A 14,588-nucleotide genomic window follows, 5' to 3' on the forward strand; every position below is an offset into this window, starting at 1 on the left:
CTGTTCTTTAAATCACATAGTTACAACAGTTATTACACGCTGCTAGCTGGGAATGGGGGCTATTTTTTGGTATGTGTTTGCTTTCTTTGGAAATCTCCACTTGAATGGCTCATAATTAACAGAATCAATTAACTCATAGTTGGCTCATAGTTAACAGAAACAGTATTTGGAAGAGCAAATTCCTTACTGTTCCACCTGCACCTGACACTTTTGTTATATTACTTTAAGTAATTTATTCTAATGGCTTAGACCAGAAACTGTGGCTTAGAGGGTAGTATTTTTACCTCTCTCACCGACCTCCTGTAGCTAAAAAGTTGCCAAAGCGTGTAGAGCTTCCTTCTTTCCTGTAGATCTTGATTAGCGGAGGTGACCCTCTGCCAAATGCCGGCCTCTGTGGGGAGTTTGTGACTTTGCTTCTCGCAGAAGCTGTCTTCTAAGAAACTGGCCAAATTCATCAGGTGGCGCGGTGCCTTAGTTGTGAGAAATTCCTGGCTTCACTTAGGGGTGACATTAAGGGCATAGGGGAGGCAGCTGTAGCATTGAATAGAGTGCTCTGGACTCTGGGTGTGCTCAGTAAAGTAAGTTACCCTTATTACAATTCCTCATTTTTGAGAATGCATTTTCCCTCTTGTTACACTGTTAATTTTCTCAACACTAAAAATACTTTCCTTTTTAAAGAAGTTTTAAATGAGCTGTTTTAAAAGTCATCTATGTGCAGATGGAGAAGTTGAGTAAACCAAGCTACCTTTACAGCTCCATTTCCAGTGCCTTTATTTAGCCCATCGGGTTGCACTGAAGCACGGAAAGCTGCCTCATTTATAGTCAGGGGTACGTGAATGCTCTCTAAGAACTGACACAACTTAGATCGACCCTATGTTCATTAGTTCAGATATGTAAGATAAATAAATCATGACCTGTAATTGTTGAATAGAAGTATTTGAATGCCTCCTAGTGGTATATTGTATGCTTTAATTAAGGAATTTAAAAAATTGTATTCATTGAAGGCATGCTGCAGATAAACTACTAAAATTGTAAAGTACTAAAACCCTTAAATGATAGCATTCTAAGTGGAACAGAAATACATTTTTTGCAATATAGAATTAATTTAAAATGTAACGAAAAATATATATATTACGAAGATGAATATACTTTTAATCAAAACATTTATGTTTTTGGTCCAGATTTTATTATTTTAATTGATTTTTTTAATTTAGTGGAACTGTTTTGCATTTAAGTATAGACAAATGTTGCTATTAAGGTTGAATTGCTTTGTTTACATTTGTCCTTTTGAATTAATTTGATTAACGTGTAAGTTTTAATTCATTTGTGTAATAGAAATAATGGTTTATAGAAATTCTGTGGTTCATTTTCAGATGTTTATTTTTAAATTCTGATTTCCAAGTTGAATAAAATGACTTAATTTATTCATTACATGTCTTGAAAATGCAGACTGGCAAAACTTTAAAATGATGAAGAATGCTGATTTAATTATTGCTTTAAATGCTAAAAAATGACCACACTTACAGAAATATAATTTAAAATGGAAACGAAGTCACAGGGAGAGAATTCTGATGAGGGTCAGTAGGAGGGAGGGGAAAAAAAGTGATGTCCCTTTGTTAAGCATTAAAAAACATTTAATTAACCGCTTGCCAAAACAGAACAATTAAAATGGCAGTTACCTTTAAAGTGGCATCCGTGTGTTTGCAGCTGTTGTGGTACAAAGCTAGGAAACACAATGTTAATCTGAAATGAACAGTTTAAATATGAAATTATGATGTCCTTGGCTTCCTGGAGTACAGCTGTCAAGCTTGGGCAGTTCGCTGGTCAATAGTGACATTCTCTGTGTCAGTGCACAGAGTCTCCTGATACCGTAACCCGCGGTTCACACGTTACTGAGGCTCCAACTGTCGAACGTCAAGTCCCCTGGTGCTGCCGCAGCTCCCAGCCTCTCCTGACTGGCTCATGTTTCATTCTTTGGCAATTTGCCCTAATGATATCCCCCAGGAGCTTTCAGCCCCTCTTCCTTTCCATATTTAATCGACGCGCATTAATCTGAGCGATGTGCGGACTGCTGCACGGGCTGGAGTTCCCTACAGTCCCTTCCAGGATGCTGCCTGGGTTTTCAGTTTTACTCTTATTTATGTCCTAGGTTTTGACCCTAAACACTATATATTCAGGTGGTTATAACTGTCTACATAAGGTGCCCAAGAAGCTACTTTGCTGTTTATATATTTTTTTCCCGAAACATAAGACTTTTTACAGGCAGAACTGGTCAAGATAACGTGATTTAGGTTCGTTAAATAGTTTTCTGATCACCATCAGTCTCTGGTAACTTGAGCGTGGCTTTGTTCCGAGGGTCAGCGGCCACTTACCGTTGTTCTCCGTTTGCAAATTTCAGTTAACTGCCTGTCTGCACGGCTCGGCCGCCCTGCTGTACCCCATGCACTGGCAGCACATCTTCATCCCAGTCCTCCCGCCACACCTGCTGGACTACTGCTGGTAAGCTGGCTTCCGCCAGACTCCCCTAAACCCAGGCTTGGCGGTCAGAGCTGATCCGTTTGTTCGGAGATTAGGTAAGCTTGGAGCACAAATACACATATATATGAATGGAATCTCTGAAACTTGACTTGGAGGTTAGTAACAAATATTAAAAGGTGGTTTTACGAAGGGCAGAGTAGTTCTTTCCAAAGGTACAAAAATTTATACTTGGCCAACATAAAGTTCTTTAGATTTTGTGAGTTTCTTCTACAGCCATTTTGATAAGTAAATGCATACATAGAAACGGGCACAGTCTTGGCTATGGTCAGGACAATTTTACAGAAGTTACAGTGTCAACCAGAGAACCCACATCCCAGGTGTCAGGACGTGTCTGCAGTCTGTCAGAAACCAGCCTGTCTCTGTCGGAGCGCACTTCCGCAACCTGCCCCCCGGGACCCACTTTCCGCTGCCCTCTTCCCTCAGTGGCACCCCCAGTACCAGAGGCTGGCGGAGGGGCTGCCTCTGCTTCAGGGATTCCCTGAGTTCCTCGTTTCCATCCGAGTGTCAGCCTTGAGCCACTATGAGAAGCAGTGTTGAAAGTGCTGGGAGGAATTCTGAGAAGCTTCTTGGCGTTGGACATGTCTCCCAGTGATCTCACCCAGTCTGAATTCAGCCGCACTTCTGGGACGCCCCTGTGTACCCACGGTGAGCTTAGACAAGGGTGAGACCCCCAGACAGCGGCCCGGGACCTTCCTCAGGACTGCAGGGTAGTCGTTTCTGCAGGCGGAGCTCAGTTCTTAAGAAATCAGATGAGAGTTTTTTCCTCTGAACCTGCATGTGCGCAGACACAGACACACACACACAGACACAGATACACAGAGACACACACACAGATACATACACAGACACACACAGATACACACACACAGATACGCACAGACACACACACAGGAGGAAATGATTTTGACCGTAATGTGTTTGTTTATATCACAACTAATGTTATTAAAAAACAAAGCTCTTTTAGAATCAAAGAATTTATTTATTTAACTTTCTTATTTCATGAAAAGCAGATCACCTAAAGTGTTTAAGGATTGAAATGATTTAAGTTCATGCATTGAAGTTACCTATCTAGTTTCCATGATTAGCTAGCCCTTTCTAGAACAGATGATTCTAATTACAACACATGTATCCAACCACATACTGATTATGCCAGTGTGTTGTGTCCACAGCCCAGTAGCATCAGTAGTCTTGATAATACTGGGAAGGATGTTTCCAACGACCTGCCGCTGCCATCCTGCCCTTGGGGTCCCAGGAAGGAGAAGCACCCTGCAGGAGACTGTAGGTGTGCAGTTTCGTTACATTGCGAAGCGCCACACACGCAAGGCTGAGAGTAAAGCTGGATCTAGAAGTAGCTCTTTGGTATTCATTTTAGAGTTTCTTCCTCCGACCAGCATACCTAGAATGGATTAGCATCCTTGAAAGCAGGAACCTCAGTTCTTTCACACCAAATGTGTGCAGTAGATCTTTGCAAGTAGTACTCAGTAATTAAAACGTACTTATTTTAAATAATTTTGACAAAAGTATTTGAAAAAATAGTGATATGATTTTTTGTAAATCCACGTCTAGGTTGTGGTTCAAGAACTAACACTCCTAATTATAAGGTTTAGAATTACATTTTATCATATGTAAGGTTAGTGCCATTTTAATTTTCCTATAAAAAAATGTTCCAAAGTCTTAGGAGGCAACCCCTTTAATTTCAGTTCTCTGTTGTGATGACACACTCTGAAATACTGTTATTTAGAGGCTATTGCTGACTCTCTCCGGAGAGGTCTTCCTGACACTTAGTAACCCTGCCATCAAGTCCTTTCTCTGCTGCTGCTACTGTAGTGAAGGAAGCTTGTTTCATATTTCAGTCTTGCTGGTCTCTAACCTCTGAGACAGCCCCTGTAGGACAAGTCCTCACAGCTTCCAAGCCAGACACTGCCCTGGCCCAGCGAGTACAGCAGTGGCGGTCGCGGAGCTGCCCGGAGGTCCCGAGCCCGGAGGTCCCGGGCGCAGGCTCGGCTTCTGGCATGGGAAGTGCGCAGTACACTAGAGTTTTGTTTTGTTTTGCTCTGTTTTTTAAATAGCTGTCTAAGACTCCAGCTCTCTTCCATTGTCAGCAAACCCCATGGACCAAACTGTTTCGTGGGGAAAATGGTTTTTCTTCCCTTTGATTCTTGGCAAATGGTCCTAGAATTGTACTGATCTGTATGCAAAAGGCAGAAAAACACCGAGGTTACCCCTTCAATCTCGGGGTTTTTGTGTGAAGAAATTTTGTATTCCACTCCAAAAGTAGCGTCAGGAAGACACGCACGGGGTAGAGGAGTATGTGCCCGCTCCCCGAGGTGACTGGACTTCGCAGACGGGGGCAGCCCTGGTCCCGGGGAGCGAGTGACAGGTGTGACACCCCCTCGGAGAGCCGCAGCGCCATCTTGTGACGGTGGCCGAGCGGCGCGCCCTGGTCCGCTGACGGGGGCCTGCTGGCTTGTTGGCGCACTCATTCATTCATCCACCCACTTGTACATCAGGCATTTAGTAAACGTGTATTTGCCAAGTCGTGAGTACGTCGTAATGGATGAGACTAAGTTTCTGCCCCATCAGAGCCCTCGGTAGGAAGAAATCCACACGTCCGTGCACACATGCACAGGCACGGAGCGCACATACCCTGCACGCGCACACACGAGGAGCAGAGGAGCACTGTGATGGGATGAGGTGCGTGTCAGAGGCATGCAGAGCAACGCCCATCTGAGCGCCTGGGGAGAGGCACCCACCTGTGGGGGCAGGGGGTGGCAGGGAGGGCTGCTGGGAGGAGGTGACACCATCTGCATTTCCCCCTTAATCTACCAGTGTTAGTGTTAGGGCGGAGCGGGGGTTCCTGTCTAACAGGTGCAAAGTTTCAATTATGCAAGATGATTAAGTTTTGGAGCTCTGTGTAGCACTGTGCCTATATATAACACATACTGTGCTGCAGACCTAAGGTTTTCTAAGAGGACAGATCTTGTGTTAGGTATTGTTACTACAAAACAAAAACAAAACCGAAACCAAAACCAACCAGAAAGTGAGAGCACTTTAACGCAGCAAGTCTGTGATGTGCCAGACACACTCACCTTCCAGCCCTTCGGCCCCTCAGGTGGCAGGACTGCAGTACCAGTACAAGCGTGACCTGCTTCTGTGTTCAGGGTTGATTGAGTCACTCTTTTATTTAGGCTGTCTGTCTGATTCTTCTTTCTACAAAAGGAGCAGATTCAGCTTCTAAGAGAATAGTTTTTTTTTTTTTTAAAGGTGGAAAACTATGTTGTTTAGAGAGCCCTGAGACTGTAACTGCTGTTACAATCCACCCCGTGGGTCGCCTCCGTAAGAAAACCTAAAACCAAAAAAAGCTATTACATAGTAATTATTTTTCAGTGAAGATTAATTGCTACCAAAAAGAAGCAGCAGTCATGTTAGAGCCTTCTGTATTCTATTTCTGCAAAGTAACTTCATTGACAGAAAGACCTAGGACAGTTTTGTGCACGGGTGATGAGACATCTGTGTTGCCAAGGATCTCTTCTGACTTACTAACGCCCTAATCTAATCGGGCGACTCCAGCTAGGAGAGCGAGATTACTTTCCATGAGATCTGGGATGTGCGCAGTCCAGTTTCCATGAGAAAAAAAACAACTATTTAGTTAAATCTACATTCTGAAAACGTAATTGCTTTAGGAAAGTGTGCTCTAGATTAATGATGTTTGCAGTCTAACACCTGTATATTTTGGATTTTTTAGATATTAGTGAGATAAAAACACAGAGACCCAGTGATCTCATAGAAGAAGTTCCAGGTTACTTTACTATTTAGTTCTGCATGGGAATTCTTTACTGGACTTTTATCCTAGTTTAACAATTTCTGTATGTTTCAAGAGATAACTAGCCTTCATAAAGGTTTTAAAGTGTTATCTTCAAAGTGTTTTGTAGGACATCGGTTGGTTAGTTGTTACTTTTGGCTCTGATTTTTAAAAATCTGACCCACTCCCATGTTCCTTCAACATATGTAAAATGGGTGTAGTAGTTATTTTTAGAAGGCTTAGATGTTTTTATTAGCACTCATACTAAAATGTGCTTTGAAATGTGAGATGCCACGGACTACCTGTGTTATACATCTTGAGGGCAGGATAACCTAACCTGAGGCCAGTGGGAAAACCACAGAGTAGCCTTAATTAATTTATGCTGTTTTAGGTGTGGGCAAGGCTGCACATGTGAGAGAGCTTGGGAGTCGCCTGCCTTGTTTTGTACAAGTCGCCTGAAGCCAGTGGTGGGATCCCAGAGTGGTTGGTGGCACATGTTTTATATCTTTTGTGTCCCAGAAGGAATTCTGGAGATGAGGGCTTGAGCTCGGGAAGTACCTAGCCTTCCTTTCTGTGAGCGGAAGTGGAGCAGGCCACATTCATTCCTTCTGTTTCATTTTGAAGCAGAAAATCTGTTAGGTCTTAAGGGTATCAAGCCCTATAAATAGTTCTCAGCTTTCAGTCAATTGAAGTATCCAGAATATCAGATCAGTTCCAGATGGTCAATTGCATAAAAATAAAAAAATTTAAAAATAGGAAGGAACAAAACTACAGAAGACAGAGATAACTGGGAATTAGAATCCAGTGCAATGTGACGTATTGAGAAGGCTAGTGAGGAATAAAATGAGAAATTTAAACATTCTTACTTTTTGAGAATTCTGGATGTATGCATTAGTGGCTAGCCATCCTTAAGTAAATTAGGAACTGTTTGAGGTTGCTTTGGAAACTGGATCTGTCGAGGTGCCTGTTAGTTTTACCTGTTTCTGGGTCTCAGAAGCAAAGTGGACATGCAGGAGTCTGGACAGCTCTGTTCTAATAATGACAGTGATACTTGGGAAATTATGCAAATGCTTTGAAAAAGAAGATTACCTATTTTCATTAACAGAGAGGGTTTGCATTAAATATAACACAAAGATGTATATAAAAGAAATGCCAAAAATGTCTTATTTTTAAATTTCTTTTGTGTTCTAGGAATTCCAATATATTTTATTTTTTATTATTTTATTTTATTATTTTTATTTTTAAAATGTTTTATTTTTAAATAACTATCTGCATATCTTCTATCCCATCTGTAGACACCTGTTCATGCTCATGTTTTCTTGTTAAATAATGTTTCAGTTTTGAAATGTCAAGTTGAATAATTCCCTACAGGTACTTAATGAGAAATCTTTTTGCAATTACTAGTAGGTCTGTTGTTATAAACTGCAAAAATTATTTTCGTCTGTATTGTTTGTGCCGTATAAGCTCTGTGTTCCCTGCTAGAGGGTGAGCTGCACGAGGGAGAAGGTTCCGTCTGTGTGGTTTATTTTTGTGCCCTAACCCCTCACCCAGACCCTGGCACCTGGGTATGCTTCAAGTACTGTGTGAATTAATTAATTCAGTATCATTTTTAAGCTTATTTGAATATTTTAAAATTTATTATTTATTTATTATTAAAGTTATGTTATTAAAACAATTGAAAGTGGGATAAAATGAACAGGTAAAATTTAAACAAAAGCTGAGGTATATGAGTAGGGGGATGGCATGGGAATGATAACGGGGGGGTATATATCTTCGCACCTCTGTTCCCACCAGTGCTGGCACACAGTAGGTCTCAGTGAGCATGTGGTGGCGTAGTAGGTGTGAAACAATGATGACATGTAGAGAAAACCATATAAGAATGTAGTTGAATAAAAAATTGGGCAAAAGAAATGTGAGTAAGTTAGATGCTTATTGAGGATATTTGGGATAGAAGTGTATGGAAAAGATTCAACTAGACTAATAGTTGACCTTAATATTCTTCTTAAATAAAAGCAGGTTTTTTTAAACATTATAACTCTTGATTTAATTATAAATGATTTTGTAATTTTTATATAAATCAACCTTAATTTGAATATATTTATGGTCTCTAAGGTTAAATTTGAGTTCTCTATATTGAATAATTTAAATGCCTATGATGTGTTATATTAGAATTATGCATTTAATAAATTTAATTTTTAAGCTTTCTGAATGACTTATATTGTTCCAGTTTTAATGAACCATATGAATATATACATGTGTATTTTTAATTTAGTGCCCCAATGCCATACCTGATTGGAATACACTCCAGCCTCATAGAGGTGAGTATCTTTCAGACATGAGATACTGATAAGTTCATCCATAAAAATACTAGTTCAAACAGTTGTCTTTTGAAAGAATAGTAACTGAATAGTACCAAACAGTGGCAAGGTCATGTTTAGAATATTCTTACAGGATCATTTTCAAAAAGGTAGTACTGAAATAACTCGGGTCTGTTGCATCATCATCATCGTGCCGGCTGATTTCCATCTTGTTCAAACACGTTTCTTTTTTCACTGGTTGTGCACACTGTGCTCTAACCCAGTTTCTGATTTGCAGCCTGAATGAGTTAGATCTGGTTTTCTGCTTCGGTTTTGTCATGGTGTGCACCATCAGTCCGCACTTTGCTGATTGGGGAAGATCCTGGTGATGACTGTAAAGCACCTGAGCACCAGGTGTGGCAAGAGCCCTGTAGGAGGTCCTGAATGGTGGAATTCTGCATGTGCTCTAGTTTTGGTCACTTTACTTTTTCCCGAATGCTAGGGCAACATTTTTTATTTGGGTTAGATAACATTATGACTCTATATTTTGTTAATTTTTAGAAAACTTGATTTTACAGGCTAGGGTACTTGCACTGAAAGGACTCACAGTCTGTGTCCTAATGTTATTTTCTTATTTGTGAAGAAAAAGCTACATTCTCTTTTCACATTTTCTTTCTCTTTCCCCATCCAAACAAGTGTATGAATTTTATGAGATATAAAAATATGGGACAGAGAAAGTCATATCAGTTTTATATGCTGCATGACTTTCCACTTCTGTTTAGGAAAAGAAAGATAGTCTGATTTGGAGGGAAAACATAGATAAAATGCATTAATACAATTTTAAAAATTTAAATTACGTACTATTTCCCCCTTTTTGCTTATGTAGAATTATTCTCATTTCAGAGGGGCTGAGTGTATTGATTTATTAAAATGGATGTATTTTCCATTCTTATTGAGTGTCTCCTTTAACAGATTTTAATATTCAGCTACTATTAGACTGTTTAAAACTAAGAGAAACTTTGAAAAACATATACATTTCATACTGATACTAATTTAATTTCTTTTATTCAGAGTTTAGTGTTAGTGTCATAACAAACATTTTGAGGGTCTAACCATTATTCTAGGCTATTTGGGTGAATTTATTTTACCCCCTAAATAATACATCAGGTTTCTGGATTATCTTTACATCTCCTGTTAAAAGGACAACTTAGAATTGAAGATGGAAATCAAAATTATGATACACTTTTTCCCATACAAATGCCATTAATATAAACATTTTTGCTCATAAAATAGGTTATTTTTGTAGTTATGCTATAGTTACTTTATAGGTAGCCATATTTTTACATATGTAAACTTTCTTACCTAGGTGTGTACACATGGAAGGGACCTGAGTTTATTTATGACTGTTTTGGCGATAGTGTCACTATTATAAGTGATTCTCTGCTAATTTCTTAGAAACGACAGTCTTCTGAATTTTGCTTTGTAATACTTACAATGTCTCTTACGGGACAGAGCTTTAGAATCATGCATCTCCCCTGAGAATCCATATTCCAAGTAGACATCATAGCTTTCTTAACACATAAAAATTCCTTACTCTAGACTACCTTTTCCTAGCAGATTTCACATTCTACCTAATGTGCAGAGATTGGAAATCCTAAATGGATCACAGAAACTTCAGAAATGACTATTATTCTAGAATGTCAATTTTAAAACTGCTGCACTGAAATGAATTGACCAATTGCTAGTTGACCTATGCAATTACGGACTTCTGGAGTAGACGGATACATTAATATACACCTTGCTTATTTGCATTAGGGAATAATACTATTTTCCATCATTGAAATAAGACTAATAGAATTCTATAATTTGTTTAAGTAAACATTAGTTTAAGTAGGAAAAACAAACTAAATATTTCCTTTCTTTAAGGATAAAAAATTTAATAAATTCTAATTTACTATCATTTGTGTATATATTGAGATAACTTGACCATTTGACTAAGCTTTCAAACAAATATTGCAAGTCAGATAGTTAATCTGATAGGTTTTTAAATTTGATCCTTTTTATTAAATTCATGGGATAAATATTACTAGCAGTAAATTCCATATTACTGCTGTCATTTTTTAATGCAACTTTTACTTGTCATCAACATACCAAATTGATATGAAAATGTAGAGAAAATGTTTATTAATTTAAAACTTTGTTTAGTACTTATTAGTCATACATATTGATTTCTGTTAACCCTGCAGTGTGATTTATGCTAAAAATAGCTCTAAAACTGGCCAGAAGCTCCTGTAACATAGGGTTGAAATTCAATTGATAAAATTTGAAGGATATAAATTTTTATGGTTTAATATAGCTGTGCCTATTGTGTGAGTCTTTGTTGTAATATGTCTTCGGTAGTTAAATTATATTCAGTATCTCCAGACTAAATCGATATGTTTAGATGAGCCAACATTCCATTTTTAAGCATTTTTACTCTGTCTTTTTGAATGGTTATAGACAGACTTTCTCATAAGGCAGAATTGTTTATATTCTTTTATGATGTAGCGTTTCTTTTTTCCTTTTCCCAAGGCTAATGCATTAAGGTAATTTTCTCTACATGTCTAAGTTCATTATAGTTTTGGAAGGAAAATATACTGAAATGTTTATTTATAATTGTGTTTTTTAAACAGAGAGTGAAAAATAAATCACTGGAGGACGTGGTTATGTTAAATGTTGACACAAACACTTTAGAATCACCATTCAATGACTTGAACAGCCTCCCGAGTGATGTGGTAAGTCTGGGGGGTATTTTGTGGTGAACACACATGTACATGTTTTCTCCTGGACCCTTGAGTTACTGAGTTATCTTCTACCTGGAATAAAAGGGTTGAAATGTGCATGTGGTGTGAGAGGAATCGGCGCAGGTTCTGCATTTAACATTTCTGCCGTTTGGCAGCTGAGGGGATGCTGAATGGAACGTCGCACTCCTTGTAGAAGTAAGAGCGTAATTAAAAAGCTGGATGCATTCATTAGGCAGAGTTTCTCTAAACGTAAGCCTCTTCATCTCATCTTAATCATTATATTACAAAGTAGGCATTTCTGTCTGCCTGGTGGCATGTCTTGCAAAAGAATGAGAGAGTTTTTGAAGGCAAGAAGAAGAAGGGGGCCAATTATCGGCTTTTGCTTCCCTGCCACCTGCCAGCGCTTTTCCTTTTAATTAATGATCTGATGGCACTGGTCAATATAATAAGAAATGCTTGTACAGTTGGGGTCAGAAAATTCTGTCTTTGATCTCCCTCAACTTTCTGAAACATTTATTTGTTTTCTCTAGATTATTTCAGTTTTATTTTAATCTTTTCTATCCTGCTGAGGGCCGCAAGAATGAAAACCTACACTGTTTGTCATTTGCTTTGGCAGCGCAAAGACTGCTAACTTAGAATTCTATTTGTAAATTAAACTGCAAACCCAGTTTGTCATAAAAGACATCTGATCCTTTTGAAATGACGAAAACTGTCTTTTGTCTGTAAAGGCTGATAAATTAAGTGCCAGCTCTCTTCTGGTCTTTGATCTTACAGAGGTTTGTGTGCGTGTGCGCATGTGTGTGTCTGCAGCTCATAATAGGGTATATTCTGTATTTTGTGTTAAATAGTCTCCAAAGTGCATTTTTCTGGCCTTCGTATTCCTTAGAACAGGGTAAAAATGCAGATTGTTCTGTTTCTGTATATATTCTAATGACGCTTTTAAAATATCTTTATAACTCAGTTCTAAGTTAATTAAACTCCCCTTTAAAACATCCATTTTTTTTCTGGAGTGTTAACATTTTGGAATAAAAAACCCTTCAAAATATATTTTTCTGTAATATTTCAAGTACTTTGAAATCGTTATTAGGGAGTTTGAAAAAAAGAATTTAAAAAAATCTCAAACTCAAAAAATACAGGAATACTAGCCTTGATTGTTTTTATGGCTAGTGATAGGAAAAACCTAATTTTAAAGTCAAAATCAGATTATTTATGCCCATAAATAACCTAAAATACTTGCTGACCCTGAAGCAAATTAAATTGAACTACTTTATCTTACTGTAGTAAAATTTATGCTATGTATGAGCAAATCCAAACCCAGGCCAGTGAAGAATTATATTATCTTTTTAGCTCATTATAACTAGATTGCCTCATTATAAAAATTTTGCAGAAGCCGCTAGAAAGGATTGCAGTTGTTCATTTAGAAATCCATCAAAGTATTCTTCATTGGATATAGAAATAATTATGAAAATAAAGCCCCAGCTTTTAAGAATGTTTTTCTTATGTGTATGTGGTTCCTACTATTAGTGCCCTGAAAAGAAAGGATGGTTTATTTTTTTAAAGATGAGAAAGAATAAGAGAAAGGAAAAAGAAATCAGCTTTTTTGTGTCATGCTGAAAATTTTATATCCAGCTTCAGTGACAGCTGATTATTTCTTTGAGAAAAACAACCTTTAGTAGTAATTTTTTTGATGGGTGATTCTTTTTTAACTGGAAACTACTACCTTCCTAGTAGAATTAGTTTAATATTAAAATATTTATTTAAGGATGTGAAGAAGTTAGACAGTATTCACAAAATGTAAAGCCTTGATATGTAAAATGACAAGAGGGACCGTCTCATTGTTTACTTACAAGCAACAGTTAACGAACGACTCACAGCTGAAATAGCGAAAGATGTTCATAAAAAGGAGCACTGCCAGGTGAGGTAGGTGCAGCTATCTGTAAGTTTGAAATTAAGGGCCACAGATCTATAGACAAATTTGAAGAATGAGTACGTTGAAGTGGTTCTGAGGTGGAGCTGGGACTATTTATTGAAAGTGTGAGATGTTCTAAACTTAGTTATTTTCTAAAAATATCTCAGGTGATTGTTTAACCCATCCCTAGTAAACTTAGCTTTTTCATCAGTTTTCCAAAAGCTCTCCCTCATAGTAGAAAAGACGGTGAAGTATCAGTCATTCTTGCTGTAATTGTAAATGTTTAAATGAGACATGTTAAAATCACAAATGATCTTACTGAATTTCTTTGTGATTTGAATTAATAAAAAATACTTGATGCCTGAAAAATATTACTATCAGTATTGCTTGATTATTTAATAAATTAACTGATATTTAAATGGGGCCTTTTAAAATCATTCACCAAAGCATTTAAATTATCCGCACAGGCCAGATGACTTTCTGGGCATGTGTGCTTTATTACTGCATCAGCCTGACCAGTGGTCCTGGCTGTTCCGAGGTCAGTGGTCACAGTTGTCCTGAATTACTGGTTCTTTTTTCCTGTGGACCCTCTGCTGTGTTGCATGCTGTAATCTTCTTAATGGCTTCATTCCAATATTCACACGTAATATTTTAGATTTATTGGCTGTTAGAAATACTACCACGCCAGTAGCAGTTCCGCTGCTCTTAAGGTATTTAAAATTGGAAAAATAAATCAGGCCAAAGCTTTCAGGAATCCTTTGTTTTCCTTAAGGGAGGGGAAAAAACTCTCTTCCTGTCTTCTGACAAGAACACTTGTTTTTCGATTTCATCATTTCACTATAGATTTGGATCATTAAAGGAATAAAACACACATTTTACTGGGAGTGATTTTAACGATATTGATTATTACATGGAATAACTTTTAAAAGCAGTAGATCCATTAAAATACACTTTTGTAGTTTTTGTCTATGAATACATTGTGATTTCACTTTCTAGTGGCTTTGCCAAATATGGAAACCTTCAAGCATACGTAGTTTGTGTTTTGAAATAAAGAAGTAAATTTTCGGGTTATGTAACAGTATCAGTTGCAATTAGTGTTATTGTGGTATGTTTTTAAGTATGGGGTAAAAAGAGCCGATTGGATTAAATATTAACATTTGAAATCTCATATGAGTCCATTTTAGTTTAAGAAAATCTATTATTGAGACCCCTTGTTCCGAATATATACACAAATTTAGTTTCAGTTACATAATAATTTA

At 37.7% G+C, this 14,588-nt stretch overlaps 1 protein-coding gene across 4 annotated transcripts in view; it reads left to right on the forward strand.

Annotated features, from left to right (window-relative positions):
- DENND1B (DENN domain containing 1B) overlaps positions 1–14,588 on the forward strand; it is a 213,106-nt gene that overhangs the window by 127,982 nt on the left and 70,536 nt on the right. For all 4 annotated transcript variants that reach the window (XM_045517634.2, XM_010956286.3, XM_010956287.3 and 1 more), the window contains 3 exons: positions 2,399–2,499; positions 8,613–8,658; positions 11,310–11,411. In XM_045517634.2, coding sequence (XP_045373590.2) covers positions 2,399–2,499; positions 8,613–8,658; positions 11,310–11,411 — 249 coding nt within the window. The remainder of the gene's footprint in view (positions 1–2,398; positions 2,500–8,612; positions 8,659–11,309; positions 11,412–14,588) is intronic.

This window comes from Camelus bactrianus, chromosome 23 (assembly GCF_048773025.1).
Source record: "Camelus bactrianus isolate YW-2024 breed Bactrian camel chromosome 23, ASM4877302v1, whole genome shotgun sequence".
NCBI lineage: Eukaryota > Metazoa > Chordata > Mammalia > Artiodactyla > Camelidae > Camelus > Camelus bactrianus.